The sequence below is a fragment of the Sciurus vulgaris genome, assembly GCF_902686455.1.
Source record: "Sciurus vulgaris genome assembly, chromosome: 2".
NCBI classification, from domain to species: Eukaryota; Metazoa; Chordata; class Mammalia; order Rodentia; family Sciuridae; genus Sciurus; species Sciurus vulgaris.
The window spans coordinates 180,441,126-180,460,645 of record NC_136462.1 but is presented as its reverse complement, the minus strand read 5'-3'; the positions used below and the strand labels follow the sequence as shown (position 1 = coordinate 180,460,645).

Below are 19,520 nucleotides of genomic sequence, written 5' to 3'. Positions count from 1 at the left end.
TGTGTGGTGTTTCTGGTACCTCCAGTTCTGCCTCCTGAAGACTTAGCTGGAAGGGTTTTTCCATTGATGCACAGGGAGAAGGCTGTCTCCTGGGTCTCTACTGTGATCTGCCTTGCCCCAACCTGCTAGGATAAGGCATACACAGTACTCGCTTTCTTGTTGCCAGGCTGTTCATACTAAGTAGCCCAAGAGCAGTCACTTGGCCCTGAGTGTCTTGACCATATGTTTTTAATCACTGTGACCCTTAATTTTAAAGTATAGGCCAGGTGTTACCAAAGTACCTTGGCTATGTAGTGATAGAGGGAACCTTCCCTCAACCAAGTAGGTCCTGAAGGGCCCACACACTGGTTGAGCTGTCATCACTGCCATGATGAACCCAACTATTGTTTATGACCCCATTTTCCTTTTTCTTGTATCTATACCCACACAATTCCCAATGTTGGATATTACTACATGAATAAAGCAAGGATCAGTGCCTCTTGTATAATTAGCGCTCCTTTGCTTTTGTGTGTATGTATGTGTGTTTTATTCATTTCTTTACTTAGTGGGACCTCTTAAGGGAAGGCGTGGGAGTTTGATGACAGATTCATAAACAGTTATGGTGATTTCAACTCCAGTTCTCAAAACAGATTCTCATGATAGATTCTGCCCCTTTTAAGATCCTCCAGTTGAGATACTGTTTGGTTAAAATTGGCTATACTGGAAATGCTGGGTTGCCCTAGATTACCCATACACAAGTAGCATCAGCCTCTTACATCTCTACTACTTCTTACTACCCTGAGCTCAGTTGAAAGGAACCTTGCCACTAAATGAAGAAAACAGGCATTCAAGGGTTTCTGATCAAGAGTTATGTTTTACTTCTGAGACCAGACCATGAATTACAACTCAAATTAACTTAGAAACAGTGTTAAGAAAAAGGAAAAGGGGTACTGTGGTAAAGAAAAGCCTGAGAATAAATAGTTTCATAATTGTATAAGGAAACTTTTATGTGCTGATACACATTTTCATCTGCATATAAACATGTGGTTGTAACTCTACTCTTTGGAACATCCTGTTAATTCCATACCCCTCATTCCCACTTACATAAAAGCTTAAAGCTTTCCCAGGGCATCCACTGGGTTCATTTTACATTTCAGGTCCCAGTCTCCTGTGGACAAGATACTACCCCCTGGTCCACCATGAAATTAAGTTTTGACTGCAAGAGATTTTTGTTTTATTCACTTATGTGTACCCAGTGCTGACAGCAAAGCAGTGCCCAAAAAAGCTGTAGATTTTGGGGGCTGAGGCTGTAGCTCAGTGGCAGAGCGCTTGCCTAACATGTATGAGGCACTGGGTTCAATCCTCAGCACCACATAAAAATGACTTTTTAAAAATCATTGTAGATATTACATAAACACTTGAATGGGTTTAAAAGAAGTACAAAATGTGCAGACAGCCACTCTGCCTTTCCCTGCCAAATCTCTTGGAGGATAAATGTTCTGCAGGAAAAAAATGTTGGGAGAATAACCTAAAGACAATGCTGCTGGGTAGTGTCTGAGGCCCCTGCTCTGTATCCCCCATTTAGCTCCCTTGCTCTAACAGGGATAAAATGTCACATTTGTGGAGAATATTTCAATTTTGTAATGTATATTGACTGACTGTGCTGGGGGCCCTATGCATGCCAAGCAAGCTCTTTGCCACTGAGCTATATCCCCAACCCTATAACATGTTTTTAGGAGTTAGGCCTTGTAGCTTGTGGTGTTTTCTTTGAGTTGAGATGATTTAAGATTCATACTGTGCTACCACCATACAACCATTTAGTGTCAAGATCTTCTTTCCCAAGTTAGTACAGTCTTCATAATTTTTAAGACTTCATTATAGTCCAACCATGCTATGCCATAGTTTTTAAAATCAATACTTTAATGGTGGGTGCTTGGTAATTCTTAGTAATACTGTTAAGTGTGGGTTTTGAACAGTCCAGAATGGCAGTCCTCTTCAGCCATTGATTACATCTTGTATTCTCATCCTGTAAAATGGAGAATGCCTATCTCAAAGGCGTAAAAGTTTACAGTATATGTAAAGTGCTTAATTAACCCAGGTCTGCCTGGCATATAGAATTACTTTCTTTCTGTTGGGCATTTTACTTAGGCTAAATTCCCAGGGTGGAATTTCAGGGTCAGAGGGCAGGAGACATAAATGGCTGGTAGCACTTGTAACCCTTTTCCCAAAGGCTGGTACCAGTTGGCCCTGCTGAGTGTGTGCTTTTCACACTAAATCCTGAGGACTATAGACACTGCTGCTGTTTTATGGTGAAAATGGGCTTAATGACTGATCTTGGGATGGTTGCCTGTCACAGTGATCCAAATGAACTCTCCACCCTCAGCCAAAGGGACACCAAATTTTGCAAGGATTTGCAACAAAGTCTTAGTCCTTGGAGCTTTGTCACATTAATGAAAGAATAAAGAATCAAATAAATACCTGCGTTGGGGCCTTTGTAACTATCCTTTCAAGCATTCCCTCGACAACATAAGATACTCCAAAAACTTCATAAAATGACTGCCCTTTCATTTAAAGTTGGCTTGTTTTATGAATACATTTGAAGCCATTGGAGAACCAGCTATTCTAAGGGAAAATGAATATTCATATTAAAATGACTTTTTTGATACCAAGGAGTGAACCCACATCCCTGGCCCTTTATATCTTTTTGAGATAGTAAGTAAGCATAACTTATGAGTAAGCATAAGTTGCTTAGTACCTTACTGAGTTGCTGAGGCTGGCTTTGAACTTGGTGATCCTCCAGCCTCATCCTCCTCATAAAAATGACATTTTAATGGGCATTTTTAAAAACTGTATTTGCCAGCTGTAGATTTCATGTACTTTTAAATGTGTCAGAAGCCAAATTGAAGCCAAAATATCCAATGGGAAACTGACCAAATCTAATTATGCCATCGGTGGCAACAAATTATGTATCAACTATTTTGGTCTCTGAGAATTGATACCAAAATTTTCAAGTGTACCACAGCACCATGACAGATGCTTGTATGGCCCAGAATCTGGGCTACTATTACATACCAATAAGTGGCTAACACTGCCCCGAATCCTTACTGTTTGCCAGGCCCTGTTCTAGGTGCTTTATATTAACTCACTCACTCTTCACAGCAACCCTTCTATTATTATTTCCAGATAAGGAAATGGGGTTAGGTTAAGCAACTCACCCAAGGTCACAGCTAGTAAATGGTAGTGCCAGATGTACTTCCAGGTATGCTCCTGACCATTCTGCAGTGCTGCCTATCAGCAGAGCTGTTCATAAGTGTCCTCTAAGTACCTGTAGTAGAAGATAGTCCCTGTCCTCTAGAAACTTAGTCTAGTGGGAATGATAGAGTAAATTGTCTATTAGTTATGAGGAAAGTAGCACCCAGGAGGGACAGTTCTAATTCAGGTCAGGAATATGTCTGAGCAGGTGATTTCTGAGCTGATCTATGAAGGGTACTGGGGGTTATCCAGTGGGGGAAGACATGAGCATTTGAGGTAGAGGCAACAGCATGTCTAGAGGCACAGAAGCCAGAGAGCTCAAGTCCCCAAGAGTTCCATGTGGCTCGAGATTAGGGGGCAGATTTTGGAAGGGGAGGTACTGAGCTAGAGAAGGGGAAATTAGAAGATTATTGCAAAAGTAAAAGTAAGATATGAAATGAATCTTACATAAGGCAGTGGGGTGAACAGGGTTACAACCAAGACATATCATGGAAGAATTAACCGTTGGGAGAGCAAGAAGTAAAGGAAGTTGGCATGAACAATAGGTAGAAAGTAGTACCATTCCCCAAGATGGGGATTCATGAAGAAAAAGCTGGACAGGGCAGAACTCAAATGAGGTCCTTATGGATACCCAAGTGCAGCTGTCTGATGGTCCATGGGGAAGACTGGAATTAAGAGGTGGAGAGCTGGGCGCGGTGCTGCATGCCTGTAATCCCAGCAGTTTGGGAGAATGAGATAGGAGGATAATGAGTTCAAAGCCAGTGTCAACAATGGTAAGGTGCTAAGCAACTGAGACTGTCTCCAAATAAAATACAAAATAGGGCTGGGGATGTAGCTCAGTGGTTGAGTGCCCCTGAGTTCAATCCTCAGTAACCCCACCCAACACCCTGCAAAAATGAAAGGTGGAGACAGTGAGTCTGAAGCCATGGGTTATGTCATCCACAAAAGTGGGTGGGGAAGGGCTGACAGGAGGCACTCAAGAAAGAACACAGGAAGCACAGTGGAGAAGAACCAGGAAAGTGTGTCACAGAAATCAAAAGCAGTATTTATTTTAAAGAGTCACTTAGGATGAGAGTGGGGATTTATACGTCATGCCTCCTCTATATGAGCTTGGACAGTCAACTTCCCAACTACTACATGGGATGAGTATCTCTATCCCTGGGGGATGTTGTAAAAGGAAATATGTGAACTATGTAAAGAACTTAGTGGAGCACCCAGGAAATGCTTACACGCAGAGCCAAGGAGTAAGAATATATATATTTAAGAATATATATATATATATATATATGTATATAATTAAGAGTATGAGAGGTTGGGGTCATAGCTCAAGTGGTAGAGCTTGCCTAGCATGTGTGAGGAACTAGGTTTGGTTCTCAACACCACATAAAAATAAATAAAGGTTTAAAAAACAATACAAAAGTAGATGTTGGACATACAAGACAACAGACTTCCCTTTTTTTAAAGATGTTGGTAGACTTTATTTTTATTCATTTATTTATATGCGGTGCTGAGTATCAAACCCAGTGCCTCACAGACAAGCTCTACCACTGAGCCACAATCCCAGCCCTCCCTGGGGTATTTTATACTCAGGAGGGCCTGAGCACTGTCCCAACCCAGCCTCATCCTCCACCAGAACCTACAGCTAAGGTCCAGATGAAAGCTTTGGTGGAAGCTATGCTACAGAACTGGTGATAGAAATTTTCAACAAGAATTTCAGCAGCCTGGCAAATCTTGAGGAACATGTAAAGATGGAAAGGAAGAACCAAGGCCACCCCCTTTCTGATGATGGACCCAAGTTTCCTGAGTTGGGGAAGGCTTCTCAGGAAAGGGAAAATGTAGTTCTTGAAGAGCAATGGGTTGATCTGGGAGACTCAGAAGTGATGATCCTTGAGCAGCAGCTTAATGGTGAGTAGACATGTCCCAGGTAAGGCAGTAGGAATGAGGAGCTAGATGGAGTGCAGTGCAGAATAAAATACATCTCTGGTGCTGCCCTCTGCTGCCTCATACTAATGAGAACAGTCTAGAGGGCCACATCTGTATCACCCACTTTTTTTTTTTTTGTTTCTGACTCAATTTCTGATTTTTTTCTTTAACTTTTTTTTAACCATTTATTATTTTTACATGGTGCTGAGGAATGAACCTAGTTCCTCACGCATGCTAGGCATGCGCTCTTACCACTGAGCCACAACCCCAGTCCTTTATCACCCACTTCACTGGACAGGTAGGTGCCTATAACCTATGACTAAACTCAAAAGGATCTGCTGAGGCAGTTAATTCTTTTGGGAACCTGAAGAGGGGAAAAATTAATTCCGTGTGGGAAATAAAAGGGAAATTGGATATATTAGGGCATGATGAACTGTACATAATCTGTGAAGCAGAAGTTTGAAGAAACTTGGCCAGGTATTAGAACAGAGCAAACGTCTAGACTGGCCCACGACAGGGGCCCCATCTCTTGACTTGAGGTAACCAGTGGGGGCTCTATTCCTTGCTACCAAAACTGTCTAGAGCATGAAGCACTTGGATATACTGTGAGGCTAGAGTGGATGGGTTGCATGGAGGGCAGGAAAGAGGTGCTGACAAAGAGGCCAGAGCAAGCAGGATCACACATCGCATTCAGGAACTGGGATTTTTGTCCTGATGACAAGTCAGTCAGTGAAAGCTTTTACATAGGGAATGAACTTGTTTCAGAAATAACATGATTTGGTTATTCCGTGAAGGAACCTAAACGAGACTGCTGCTAACTCCTGAGACCCCTTGAAGAACATAGCTAAAGAAGTGCTACTGACTCGATTGAGGTCTCCTATCTTCCTCACAGAGCACTGAAGGTCGAAGTCAATCTCTCTTGGGCCGGACTCTGCTTTTGTATTTAGTTCCACAATCTTTTTGCCATTTGGGGTACCTGGATTACCTTGCATAGTGAGAGCGCTCTTCACTTTTGGTTTGTGGTAGTTGAGTCAAAGTTAGTCTTTAAGGTAACTATCAGTGACAGCTATACTGTAGGGGGCATGAGCAACTGCTCAGAATCTGCAGTTACTTGGATTCTATCCTTTTCTTACACACTGAACTGGGAAAGATCATTGGTTAAGTTGTGAGGGGCTCTAGAGCCAAAGCCACAATTTATGGGCAGTTTGCCACCATTAGAGCACTTGCCACCAAACACATCCTAACCGGGTTAGACTTTTATCTCTGAGAAGTCAAAGATCCAAAATAAAAGTGGGATGCCTAATTGCTAAGCATCTGAGTACTCCTGCCTTCCCACTATGCCCATTTTCACATGTGTTAGGTATCTGACCCTGGAAGGTACAAAATGCTTACAAAACTGGCAAAACCTTATTAAGGGGTCACTTTAAATTGATGCACAGAAATTTCTAAAAAGATTTCAAACAAAACTATTACCCCCCATGTGCTGAGTATATGCTTTACCACTGAGCTACTTCCTCAACCCCTCAAATTTTTTATCGCCACTTAAAAAGACTTTAACCAAAGACCCTATGAAAAGCTTAAGCAACTAAAAAACTACCAACTTTTTTGCTCTGTTACCCCGAGGATGAAGAAACCTAGGTAAAAAACAGAGTTCAAGTCCTCAGGTCAAGCAGGCACAGAAAATACTTCTTTTGCCCTATTTGCAAATGAGTTACACCCTGAAGTCAATAATCTAATAAAGAAACAAGTTAAATTAACAGGACTACTTTGAAACTCAAATTTAGGGTTGTCTTGCTAACATTTGTTTGGAGTGATGGGGGACAAGTGATTAAAAAACTGGCTGTCTCAAGGAGGAAACAATATCAGAATAGGCAATTGAAGAATGCTGGCCTCAGGCTGTAGCTCAGCGGTACAGCACTTGCCTAGCATGCTTAAAAGCTGTAGAGTCTGTTTTTGTATATCATTGTTATCCATATGTACACACGATAGATCAAAATACGTGAAACAACCCTATTTAACTGACTTAAGGAAAAGTTAAGCACTTAATCCATTAATCAGACTACAAGCATATACGTGTGTATATATGAATACACATGTATAGATGTATGAGGCTATGGGTCCAGCCTAGGAGCAGACAAGTACAATGAGAATGAGGTGCTTGATGGATATCAGTTGTTGAGAGAGGAGAGGAAAAGGAAAACATGTTGACTTAATCTTTTGTTTTTTTAAGTCTCTGCTCCTCTGCAATATTTTTGATATTTGCCTGACCTGTTGATGAGCTGAGACTGTGAAGACCAGCTGCTGTGTTCCCCTGTGGACTTGTTTTCATCTTGCTTTGAGCTTATGTCTTTGCCTTTAAGCCCCTGAGGTCTGGACAGGTGGCCGTGGTGAAGCTTGGAGACAAGAATGTTTCTATGGCACCTGAACTACCAGCCTCAGAGTGGAGCCAGGCTCAGCTGGGAAGGGTTGGAGCCTCTAGGCATTGTGTTCACAGTTACCTAGCCTCTGTACCTGGTGTGTGAGCCAACACCCCAGATGGGCCTTGCCCTTAGTAACTGTCCTATGTTCCAAGTGGGTGCTCAGGATCTGCTTTGGTTAGAACAAAAAATAGTAAAGACAATGGCTAGTTTTGTTTTCCAAAGCAATTCAAATATAACAACAGTAAATTAGGTAAATGTAAATGGCATAAACATTTATATCTGAATTCTTCATGGTTTCTTTTCTTTTTTTTTTGGTAACTTGAAACCTTAAAATGAAATTAAGTTCTGGGTCATTTCTCAATAAAGTTAAAACAAATTATTAAGCATAAGTTTGAAGTTTATATTTTTGGCATCTGGTTTTTATATAGTATAAGGAAGCTAAATATATTTGGGTCTTTTAGTAAATGTGTCCTGTTCTATATTTAAAAATTGTCAGGATTAAGTAGAAATTGTGGAATTTCTAGAAAGCACTGGTTCATAATTTGCTAAGGATTACATTTCTGATAGATGGTAACTAAAAATAAGATGGGACACAACTCCACATACCAGGACAGTTGTTTTCAGGGGGAAACAGTGATTCTTCCAGTGTGAGAGAGAAGAAAAGTATAGGAAAAACGACTAATGGTTGAGGGAAATTCTGGAAGGTCTGTGGAAGATCAGTCTTGTAAAAGAAAAATTTTTAAATATTTTTTAGTTATTGATGGATCTCTTTATTTTATTCGTGCTGAGAATTGAACCCTGTGCCTCACACATGCTAGGCAAGGGCTCTACCAATGAGAGACAATCCCAGCCCTTGTAAAAGAAATTTTTGTGAAATATAGTTGGCTAAGTTAGAAGGGAATTACAAGTTTTTGTAAAAATTAGGCATTAATATAGAAAGTTCCCAGATGCAAAACTATGCTAACAAGATTTTCTGATCTACTTGCTCTTAAGAATTACAAGTTTTTCTTTAAAGATAACTCACCTAGAAAATAGAAGATTCTATAATTTATTGTGCTTTGTGCCCTTGAATTCACAATAATCTTTGATCCTATTTAAGCCCTGCAATGTTTGACAGATTTCCCCATATCAAATTCTAAAATCACACCTTATGAACTTACTAACTTTGGGATTGCCAGAGGAAAGTAAAATGAGACATATTAGGCTTACTTTGATTTGTTAAATTACATAGGAAGCATTGTTGAATAAGAAATGACATTTAGCCTTCTTTCAGTTGTATGGATTTGTTAATATGTGCTCCAAATATTGTGTAAGAGTCCTAGAAATCTGACATGTCTTGGTATCTCCTATTAGTCACAATTCAGTTATGTTAAATTACTGTATGCCAGAGAGATAAACTCTAACCAGATCATGGCTTGTGGCTGCCTTAAGTTTCATTGTCCACAGTTAAATTGTTTCATTTCTGATGCCTTTCTAGAAGCAACTATAATCCTAAAGTGCTATATATCTTTGTCAGGGAGGTTCATGAAAAGGATGAAAAGAACTCTGACAAGTAAAAATTTCTACGTTTGGACTTGGTAAGAACTCTAATGCAAGTTTTGATGGGCTTATGAAACTGCTGACTACAATCAAACAATAAGAATTAAACAAGACTGACGAACTGATGAAGAACAATTATAGATTTTTACAGTTTTTAACATTGCTTTTTGTAGTTCACTTTCCAGATTTAAGGGAAGTTTCTTTCAAACTATAGTTTATAGAAATTTCATAAAATATACTTTTATAAATGAAAATTCAAACATTCACTTTTTCTCCCTGATCCCTCCAGAATATGGAAGTTATATTTGAGTATTCTTCTTTATGTGGCAATATAGTAATGTGCATAACTTCAAAAAAAATTCTTTTTATAACAGGATACAAATGGAAATACTGATTGTCACTGGGGTGCCAGATTTATGAATGCTCATACAATCCTTGGCTCTAAGGGTTCCCAGCTTTAATAGTAAATGAGTAAAAACCATCACGTCCTGGGAGACCCAAAACCTTCAAGATATAGGTAGTACAGGTAAGTCTGAAGTCTGTCTTGGTTTGGCTTTCTAGTCTCAAGGTATTTTAAAAGTCCAATCTGAGGTTTCTTGTCAAATTTCCAACCAAACAAATTTAAGAAGAATATGATTTTTCAGGCTACACTTATGCATATAATCACTTATTGTCTATTATGCATATAATGGACCTATTATGCAAATAAGCTGATTTTAATGTGATTACCTTTAGTAAAAATGTGGGTAGTTATAGACAGAAGTGTTTCAGAAAAAAATATACAGTACACTTGTTATTAGATTGTATCCCAGTTCACTACTTTTGAGTTTTTATAATTAGCATAGACTGGACTAGATTCTGGATTCTTCTAGTTTTCTCTAATATCTGGCAATAACTCTCCAACTAAGAACAAATACTGCTCAGTTTCTAAAGTCCTATAAACTGAAGCTTTACAACTCAAAGTAAATTTCAAAGGACAAGTTAGGTAAGCAAGTTAGGCAACAAGTTGGGTGAAGGCACCTGAAGCCGACACTTGGAACCCAAGTGCCTAGTGGGCCACACAGACAGTTCTCTAAAATGCCTGACCACAGCCAGGGATATTTAAACTACAAACCAGATGAGAAAATGATGACTTTATACTGTGACCAACTTCTCCTGAGCTTGATAGAATAAGAATCCCTACCATAAGACTCTTACCTTTCTTAGTTTTTCTTTGCTGATGCTTACCTCTTTCACTTGGCAGGATGCTGTAATTAGAATTTCACAACCAGTAGTTTCTATGGGTGACCTGATGGAGTGTTGGATCTGTCATGTCAAACCCAGATATATACAGATTCTAAGAAATCCTTTAGTCCACTTACCCTGTGGACCAGGTAACTTTAGTTACATCCCTAATGTAACCATTTGTTCAAAACTATACTATGGTCTCTTTTGTAGACGAAGTACTCTCTGCTTTAATTTATTCCATTCCTCTTTTTTTCTTTCTCAGCTACACCCCCAGTCCTAACCCACTGCTATGATGCTAGATGATAGTACCTAGTTGAACAGGGAAGGGATCAGTTGCTGACGCTTCTCATTCCACATAGATAAATATGTTAAGTATTGTAAAATTAATGAACAGACTACTTGGTTAAAACCGATTTCTCACCTGTCTCTGATCTATTTGATTTAATTGGTTTGGTTCAGAGACTGGCTAAGGAGCATAATCCAAACTCTTGATATTATCCTCCAGTCATAACAGTAGTCATCCTGGTTGTACCTTCCCAAAGAATTTTAATTGTTTGCACACAGTTATCTGTTGACTGCCAAAGTCTCTCTTGGGTTGGAATGATGAAAACAAAGAAATGTGTGACTATGAGGACCCTATAGCCTATGAGGATGTACTGAAATCAGAAGCCCAAAATAATGGTGACTTAAAGTAGCAAGAATATCCTAAGGTTTGACCACACTCACCTAAGGGAGAGCCTGACCAAAAGGGGGAAAATAACTTTTGGTTCTTTGTTTTTGTTTTCTTCACAGGTTTTTTTCTGTCCATGTAACCAACTCTGCTCATGAAAACATTTATTCTATTTTATGGAATAAATTATTGCCTAATTTGAGAATCAAAAATAAAGACAGTTAAGATTATCAAAAAAAACTTAAAAAGAAAAAGAAAAAACACTATGGCAGGTGGTGGGAAATTGCACAGGAGGGAAGGTGGAGATTGGGAGGCTAGTGAGAAGACAAAGTCCAAGTAAAAAAACCATGTTATCCTAAGGCAGGATAGAGAAGGCCAAGGAGGTAGTAGATTCTGGGAAAGACAAGATTTAATGAGAAACAGGAAAGAGATGAGGCCATGATCTACTACTGGGTAGCAAATGGTTCACAACTGCTTGGCACTTTAGCAAGCAAAAAGTACTCATCCAAACCTCTCTAGCAGCCCTACTGGCCATTCTTATCACCATTTTAGGAAACTAAGGCCCAGATGGATCAGTATTACACACCCTAGACAAAATTCCCTGGGAGGGATGAGTGAAGGAGGTGAGAACAGAAAGGGTGTAACTGACCAGCTTTCTGGTAGGCAGACAGGCCAGGATACAGTCATGAGAAACACAAACCATCCCATCTTAGTATAGGTTTAGATCCAATCTCTTTATTGTCAGGGTCCCCTCCTTGTACCACCCGCCCCTCCAAAACTATAGAAAAACCCCAAGCCTGGGCTTGTCCTGGGGAGAGGAGGCAGAGTGTAGGGAACCCCTGTGCCCTGCCCTCTGGTCTGGGCAGTGCAGACAGGGAAGGTGCATGGGGAACGGGTAGACTGGGAACTCCACCTGCAGAGGATGTGGCACTGGCTGGGATGTGGGGGTGGGGGAGGAGTGCCTGCTGCCAGCTTTCCTCTGGCACCCACTACAGGCTGGCATCCAGGGGTGGGTGCCCAGCTTGAGGTCTGGGACACTGATGCCCTTCTGCTGGTGGCCGCTGCTCCTGTCAGGCTGAGAAAGAGACAAAGAAGACACCAAGGCTGAGAGGAAGGGACCCTGGTACTGATCACAGGGGTAGGGAAAAAGAAAGGGTGGAATGTTATCTGCAGACAAAGAGACTTTGGCTCTGAGCTCATAATTTTCTGGCCACATAACCAAGGGCAAGTCTTGACCCCTCTATGCGCTTCTATTTTCTCACCTAGGCTCCTACACCTAATTTATGAACTAGCTTCACAAGACAAAATTTAGCCTCCCTAGTGAAAACAAGTAATGGAATTCCACAAAGAAAGACTGTACATGAGGAATTTTCTAAACTTAACTGTTCTAGAAGCCCTTGTGGTGGAAGTATCCTAAAACATAAATGGTTCATCTATCAAGACACCTCCCTGGGAGCACTGGTGTTTGAGATCTCCCTTCACCCTAAGCCTGTCGTATTCTGAACATGGCCCTAGGGAATGGATCAGATAGTTGGATGTGACCTAGCTTCCCTGTAGGAAGGGTAGTGGACAGTGGTCAGCAAGTGGGCTTTAAGGCTACATCCACTGGGTTTCAAGTTAAGATACATCAATTACTACCTTGGGATCCTGTAAGATATGTAGTATCTCCCCACACCCTTCAGTAACTAAGTTTCCACATCTGTTATACTGGAACAATCTCAACCCTGCAGGGCTAAAGATGTAATCAGACAAAGCAGGTGTAGTTACTGTCACACACGGCATTTCCTCCCCACAACGGGATCAAGCCTAAGTCCCTAAACCTAGTACATAGGATGCTTCATAGTCATCACCCTGTGATGATGAGCAGTGCTCTCTCCCTACTACGCAGAACTGGACTGCAATATGAGAGTCTCTTGGCTTCATCACACTCAAGGACAGTCACAGTGCTGTACCTCTGCTAAGGATGTTCCCTTGGTGTGGAATGCTTCTCCCTCCATCATGAGCAGGCTCAGCTACACACTGTTTCTTCCTCCATCCAGACTTCCCTCTATTGTCATCTTGCTCACACTGGGTGGCAATAGTTTGTTATCTTCCTCCACCAGACTAGAAGTTCCTCAAGGGTGGAGACAGGCAACATGGCTAAGAATGTGCTGAGGGAATCCTTGCTGAGTGGGTATGGCTATGCATGACATTCTGCTTCCTCAGCCTGCCAAGCCTCTACCACACGGGGTTATGGCAAGATGCTGGATGTGAAGGGGCTTTCATTCCTGAACATAGTGCTACCCTTCTAGGCCTGCTCCAGGAAAGAGGCACATCCTGTACTTCACTGTTCCCCTCCCTCTCCCCCATCATGGCCCCCATACCTGCTTACTGCAAGGCCCCATCCTCCGCATCTGTGTCCTGGCTGTGCTCCTGAGAGGGAGAAGGCAAGCAGAGACCATATATCACTCACTGCAACATCTGAGTTCTGTCCTGAATCTACCCATCCAGAAGGTCCTGGGGCCCAGAGCACATCTAGAGAATAGGCAGAAAAGAGGAGGGGCAGCCAAGGGGAATGACTATGGAACCAGTCAATAAGGCTGATGATCCTGAAAGAATAATCTGAGGGCCCCCAAGAGAGAGAAGAAACTAGTCATGGGAGCTGTAGAAGTGGCAACGGGCACACTTCTCTGCATAGAAAGACCTTGGATTAGAGTAAGCTGAGAGCCTTGAAGTTTGGTGGGATCCCCATCTTTGGAGTTTCTTTAGGGCCTTTATGGAGACTACTAAGCCCAAGAGAATAAGATGAAGTATTAGGATAGGTTCAAAGAAAGACAAGTAGGCATGAAGAAGGGCATCTGTCCTCATGCAAGAGTCCAGCAGTGATAAAAAGAAGCTCCAGATTGAGTGAGTGAGTAAGTTTGGGCTCCAAGCCTGGCTTGAAGCCTTATTAACTCCAAGGCCCTGAGGAAGTTACCTGACTCTTCTGAGCCTCGGTTTCCTCAAGGGTAAAATAGGGGAACAGTAACACTTTACACAGTACAAGACTGCTGTTAAGGTTAATCAACTTAGAACTATAGGATGTGGTGCTTATGAGTGTTCATTAAGTTAATGAGTAACAAGTATACAGCAGGTGTATTATATCCTGAGTCTGGTCTACCCTCTCACTCAATGTCAGAGCCCTGTCAATGGCTCCCCAGCCTGAATCCTTCCACTATAGATAGGAACCCACTCCCTTATGAGACAGCCTGCTTCATGCTCAATCAGTAAAGGCTTATGGAAAATCCTCATGTAGAACTGATACCCACCTCCCTGTGCCTTCCCCAGGCAATCCCAGTCCTGTTCTGGAATTCTGAAGACCATGTATGTGCCTCTTGAGCTAAATTCTCCCTTTCTCTAACCCACATGGAGAACAGGGGCCAGAATGGGCATTAGGCCTAGCTGAAATGTGCCCCTGTCCTCAGTGGGACTTACGACTAAAAGCTAAAATAGGGAACTGCTCCCGGCTCATTTTTTCTTCCTCCCCAAAGGACTAGAACCCCTGGGAAGGAAAGGAGGGTCAGCTAGCTTAGAGGTTCCCCCTCCCTTGTTACCCTCCTGCCACCAGGAGTGCAAGTTTAGTCCCAGCCCCTCCCAGCCATGCCCCTGGCCAGGCCCTCACCAGTTCTTCCTCGCTATGTGTCAGCAGGCCCTCCTCATCGCCATCATCTCGAGTCTGGGTTTCTCCCTGGGGCGTGCCTGCCTCAGAAACTGCGTCCTCTTGGGGGGCTTGTGGCCGGCTGCTGCTGCCACTATTGCCACTGCTACTGCCACCACCACCACCGCCACTACCACCACCACCGCTGCTGCTGCTGCTGTCGTTCTTCTTCTTGCCATCTTGAGGGACAGGGGTGGAGGAAGAGGGACTAAAATTCAGCCTGGAAGAATTGCTTCAGCACAGTGGATCCAGGGGGCCTATGACCTGCAGGGCTCTGGGATAGGAGGCCACCCCAGCCTCTCCTCCCTCCACCCCAGGGCACACTGTACTCCCCAAGCTCTGTCTATGTACATGGTCACTGAGCTGGGTGAGGAACCTCAGAGGCTGACCTGGATTGGCCCTTTGCTCCTCAGCAATTTGCTCCAAGCGGCCCAAAAGGGCATCGATGTTGGACTTGATCTGCGTCAGCTCTGTCTTGATGGTCTGCAGCTCACTGCTCTTTACTAGGAGTGGAAGGGGAACAGGGCTGTCACCTGGGGGCTTGACCCTAACAAAACCCCAGCCCCATTCTATCAACTAGAAAGGTAATCCCTTTTATGGTTCTTTTCATGGTCAGGGAAAAGACCTCTTCCTAAGGCTGATGGAGGCCATCCCTAGAGAGATCAGCCCACATTTCTCAGTCTGTCTGTCTTCCCCTAGACCTCTTAATTTGAAAGGGACTGGAAAAGAACAGGAATGCAAGTCTGTGGCATGCTCCTTTGCACCTGAGCAAAAACATGTCCCCTTTTTATATTAGAGGATGGAGTCTGTCTTTCAAGGTGTGAGAGTCTTTTGCAATCAGATTTTCTGGGTACCTGATTGTAGTGAGTGAGTATCAGAGTGAATGTGGAATAATAAGCCTATGCACAGCTGTCCTTGTCTTTACTAGAGGGAAGAACACCATCTCTTCACTGAGTTCCATGCCATAGCTCTGGACTCTGTGCCCAACCCAATCCCCTTCTTAAAATGTTAACTTTTTCCTTGGAGAAATGTATGAAAATACTCACTTGGTTGTGTTAGAGCAGCAGAACTGTGGGAGATTTGTTCCTTTATCTATTTTCCAATGTAAAAAAATGTGATTCTATTATTTTGCTAATGATAAATATACAAAACATCTAGGAAGAAAATTTAGTCACTCACACTTGATCTTGGCTGAGCCCGTGGTGATGGCTGTAGAGCGAGCAAAGAGCTTGACAGGTATGGTAGTTTTGACACGACGGACCAAAGGGACTGTGACCCGGGGTCGCTTCACAGGGACTGCCCTGGGTACTGGCACAGGTGACAGGCGGCCACGGTAGTCAAAAAGCCTGTGAGGGCAAACAGGACAGAGGCTGCAGCATAGCCTGTGATTATCAGGGGTGGCTGGTGAGAGTCTGGGAGGCCTGTGCTACACACCTCTACCTAATCCCAATAAGCCCTAGAGTAAAGAGAAGGGCTTTCTGGACCCTGACAGTTATGTGGATCCTTACTATAACCACCTGCCCTGCCAGCCAGGCCAGTTAAGGATGAAGAAGCAGCAGGTGGTAATGGTCATATCCCACTCAAAAGGGAAAAACAGAATAGCTCCAGAAATAAGCATTTCCTAGATTACTCTGACACCCAGATCTGCCCTATATTACAGTACGTGGCTTCTCCTCAGTTAACTGCCACCCCAACCTCTACTCAGAGTTTACAAATCCCAAAGCAGTACAAATCCCCAGGAGGAACAGAGAGGCATGGAAGTGAGGGCTTGCCTAAGCCTCAGTTTTTCCACCTGCCTAAAGAGGATGGCTACACAAATTCAGTGTCTTTCCAAGTCTGCTGTGAGGGTAGAGGATAAAGAGAACCTGGTTAAAAACACATACTAAGGTGTGGTAGAGCAAAAGTCAGTGTATGAGACCCCCATCTCAGGACTCACTGCCTCAGAGACATGAGGCTGAACTCCAAGTTCTCTTCTGTTTCTGGGCCTCCTTAGTATCTTTCTTCCTCCATTTCAGAGACAGAAGTCAGGGGCTCAACAGCATATCAAAGGTGGACAGTTCAATCAGATGCCAGCACCCCCAGACTATCCTGTCCTCAACAATGCCATCATCTGGCTCTTTCTAGGAGGGCTTCTTTTCCTGTTGACCAGGCAGAAAGAGTAGGCTGGATAGGAGTCTTTTATACTACATTTTATTAACACTGTTCTACAGTTAACTGCAGCCTTGGTCCACAGTATTCTTTAGTACTATTTTTCTGAGGACAGCCATGACACCTGCCACCACTGGGCAATTTAATGCCCCATTCCTTAGGACTCCTTTGTTTAGGGCCTAGTGATGGCTGGAAATGAAGACTCTATGGAAATGGACCCACTTCTAAACCCTGCATTTCTACCCCCAAGGGGAGGGGGCGGCTCTGGCCTTGGTCAGAATCACTGAACCACAGAATCCCAGAACTAGAGGGGCCCTGAGAGGTCACTTGGCACAGCCCATTTCACAGACTGGGAAGATTTGCCCCAAATCCCATAATCCATTCAGTGGCAGAGCTGGAATTAGCACCTAAGTCTTCTGACTTATAGGTTACGGCACTTTGCAACACCACAGTGTCACCTGAAATCACTCACAGATTGGGGGAAAAGACTCAGAGGTTGTGTTCTTCCTGGAGTGGGCAAACTGAAGGTAAGGAGGGAAGCAAGGAGGAAAAGAGGTTGGTCTAGACTTTACCATAACTTCCATTTAAGAATGTGGTTGGTGCCAATGAAGTGCGAGTCCACAGCTTCAAAGCTGGCGTATGGGTAGGTTGGAGTAGAGGGTGGGCCACAGAAGACTAAAATTCAGACCTCCAAATGGCTCCTTACCTCTTGGCTATAAATATAAGGCCAAGAGACTCAGACTGAGCTCTGGGTATCCTTCTGGCTGGTTAGGCACCTCACAAAGGTAGAGACTAAAATGCAGAATTACAAGGGCTCCAATTCCCTGCAACTGGCCTTTATATTCCAACTAGTTATATTTTTATGTCCCTTGGTTTTACAGTCCCTTCAAGTCACACGGCAGGACTAGGAGGAGGAAAAGTAGTCACCATGTGACGACACAGTGTGGTGTGATGGTGGGAGCCCTGGCCTGAGCACCTGAAGAACTGGACCCTAGTCCCAGTTTTACCACTGATTTGTGGAGCAACTTTGGGCAAATGCCTGTCCACACTTCTGGACTTTGGTTCCCAACTGGAGGACTGAGTGGGCTGCACCAGCAATCTCTCAGGACCCTTCTAGTTTGGCTGTTTCATGCCTGGGCACGCCCCTCCCCTGCTCACCTGTCGTAGAAGTCGTCCCGGTAGTAATCATAGTCAAAGCTGTAGCCACTGGGGAAACAAAGGGGAGAGGGCCAGAGCTTAGGAATGGCCACTCAGCCTACTCTTCACAGGCCCTCATCTCCAAATGTCTCCCCAAGCTCCAGGTGCAGCACTCCATCTCCACCAGCATCTATTCCCTCTGTGGAAAGAGGGACCCAACCCACCCAGATAGACAGAACGCCCCACCTGTATATGGCAGATGCTGCTCTCTTTAGCCCTTTGGGTCTGTTGGGCTTAGGTTCTCCAGCCATGTTGATATCTGTGTGGAAGAAGGCAAAGTCAAAATATTGGTCTAATAGCAATGTGTCCACACACATATCACTGCCAAGCACATACACAGGTATTCATGTGGTTACATGATGTATATTATATACTGAGGCAGTTAACAAAAGTCTTCATATATTTAGTTCTCAAACATCATCACTTTCATATCATATGAATATGCCTATTTACATGTTCATATACATTTCAGACACATGCATACTTACAAACAAATCACATACACACCGTGTACATCATACATGTGCATTCTCAAGTACATTCACATAAACACATAAATCAGGTATATGGGAACACAAACAGACAAACCCTAACATACATTCACATATCTAGGTAAGAGTCACACAGAGGGCTGGGGTTGTGGCTTGGTGGTGGAGCGCTTGCCTAGCATGTGTGAGGCACTGGGTTTGATCCTTAACACCACATAAAAATAAATAAAATAGAGGTATTGTGCCCATCTATAGCTTTAAAAAAAAAAAAAAAAAAAAGTCACACAGATAAAATGTACATTCTCAAGTACACTCACACTTGACCCCAACAGCACATACACATAACTGCCCATATACAAAGGAGCCAATGCACATTCTCATGGACAGTCTATCAAATATCTTTATGGTTACAACAGTGTATAATACATAAGATCTCAACAAATATTTGCTAAATGAATATATGCATGTGTTTATACACTCAAGTATATTTTCACACATACACTACACCTATATATATATATAAAGGTATGTGTCCACATATTTTCCACATGTTCAATCACATCTATATACCTAGTATTCATGAACACACAAGGGGATATATATGAATATATACATACATATGTGTGTATATATATACGAACCCTTCTCATACAAATATAAGAAGTATGTACACACACATTAACACTTTAGATACTTCAAGACAGACTATCGGCATGGTCATATGACATGCATGTAGTACTGAGACCAAGGGAACCTGCCTGCTTTGATCTTTTATTCCTATCCCTCCTCCTGGCTCTCAAAGTGTCAAAAGTTCTAGTCTGAATCATCTACAGATCAAAATAACAGGCTATGCTAGTCCAATATGCTCCCTTCTTTGGAGAACATGCATTTTTATTGGAATTATAAAGTTTGTTATTAAGAAGCACTGAGAAAGCGGGGACAGGACATAAGTGGTTTTTCAGAGACTTCTAAAATTCTTTCCTATAGACATCAATTTATAA

At 42.7% G+C, this 19,520-nt stretch overlaps 1 protein-coding gene and 1 long non-coding RNA gene across 10 annotated transcripts in view; both read right to left on the bottom strand.

The window, feature by feature from the left end:
* Positions 1–167: 167 nt before the first annotated feature.
* LOC306654617 lies at positions 168–8,558 on the bottom strand. The gene is made up of 2 exons (XR_013761998.1): positions 3,195–8,558; positions 168–2,005 (listed from the first exon to the last, which is right to left on the bottom strand). It is a non-coding gene; the product is annotated as an uncharacterized lncRNA (long non-coding RNA).
* Positions 8,559–11,725: 3,167 nt separating this feature from the next.
* The window catches only part of RALY (RALY heterogeneous nuclear ribonucleoprotein), a 75,729-nt gene continuing 67,934 nt past the window's right edge, over positions 11,726–19,520 (bottom strand). For 8 of the 9 annotated variants that reach the window (XM_079128349.1, XM_079128345.1, XM_079128344.1 and 5 more), the window contains 7 exons: positions 18,218–18,290; positions 17,993–18,040; positions 15,866–16,032; positions 15,076–15,189; positions 14,651–14,865; positions 13,374–13,422; positions 11,726–12,085 (listed from right to left, as the gene is read on the bottom strand). In XM_079128349.1, coding sequence (XP_078984475.1) covers positions 13,378–13,422; positions 14,651–14,865; positions 15,076–15,189; positions 15,866–16,032; positions 17,993–18,040; positions 18,218–18,290 — 662 coding nt within the window. In that variant the 3' untranslated portion in view covers positions 11,726–12,085; positions 13,374–13,377. The remainder of the gene's footprint in view (positions 12,086–13,373; positions 13,423–14,650; positions 14,866–15,075; positions 15,190–15,865; positions 16,033–17,992; positions 18,041–18,217; positions 18,291–19,520) is intronic. The other variant, XM_079128351.1, reaches the window with a different exon arrangement.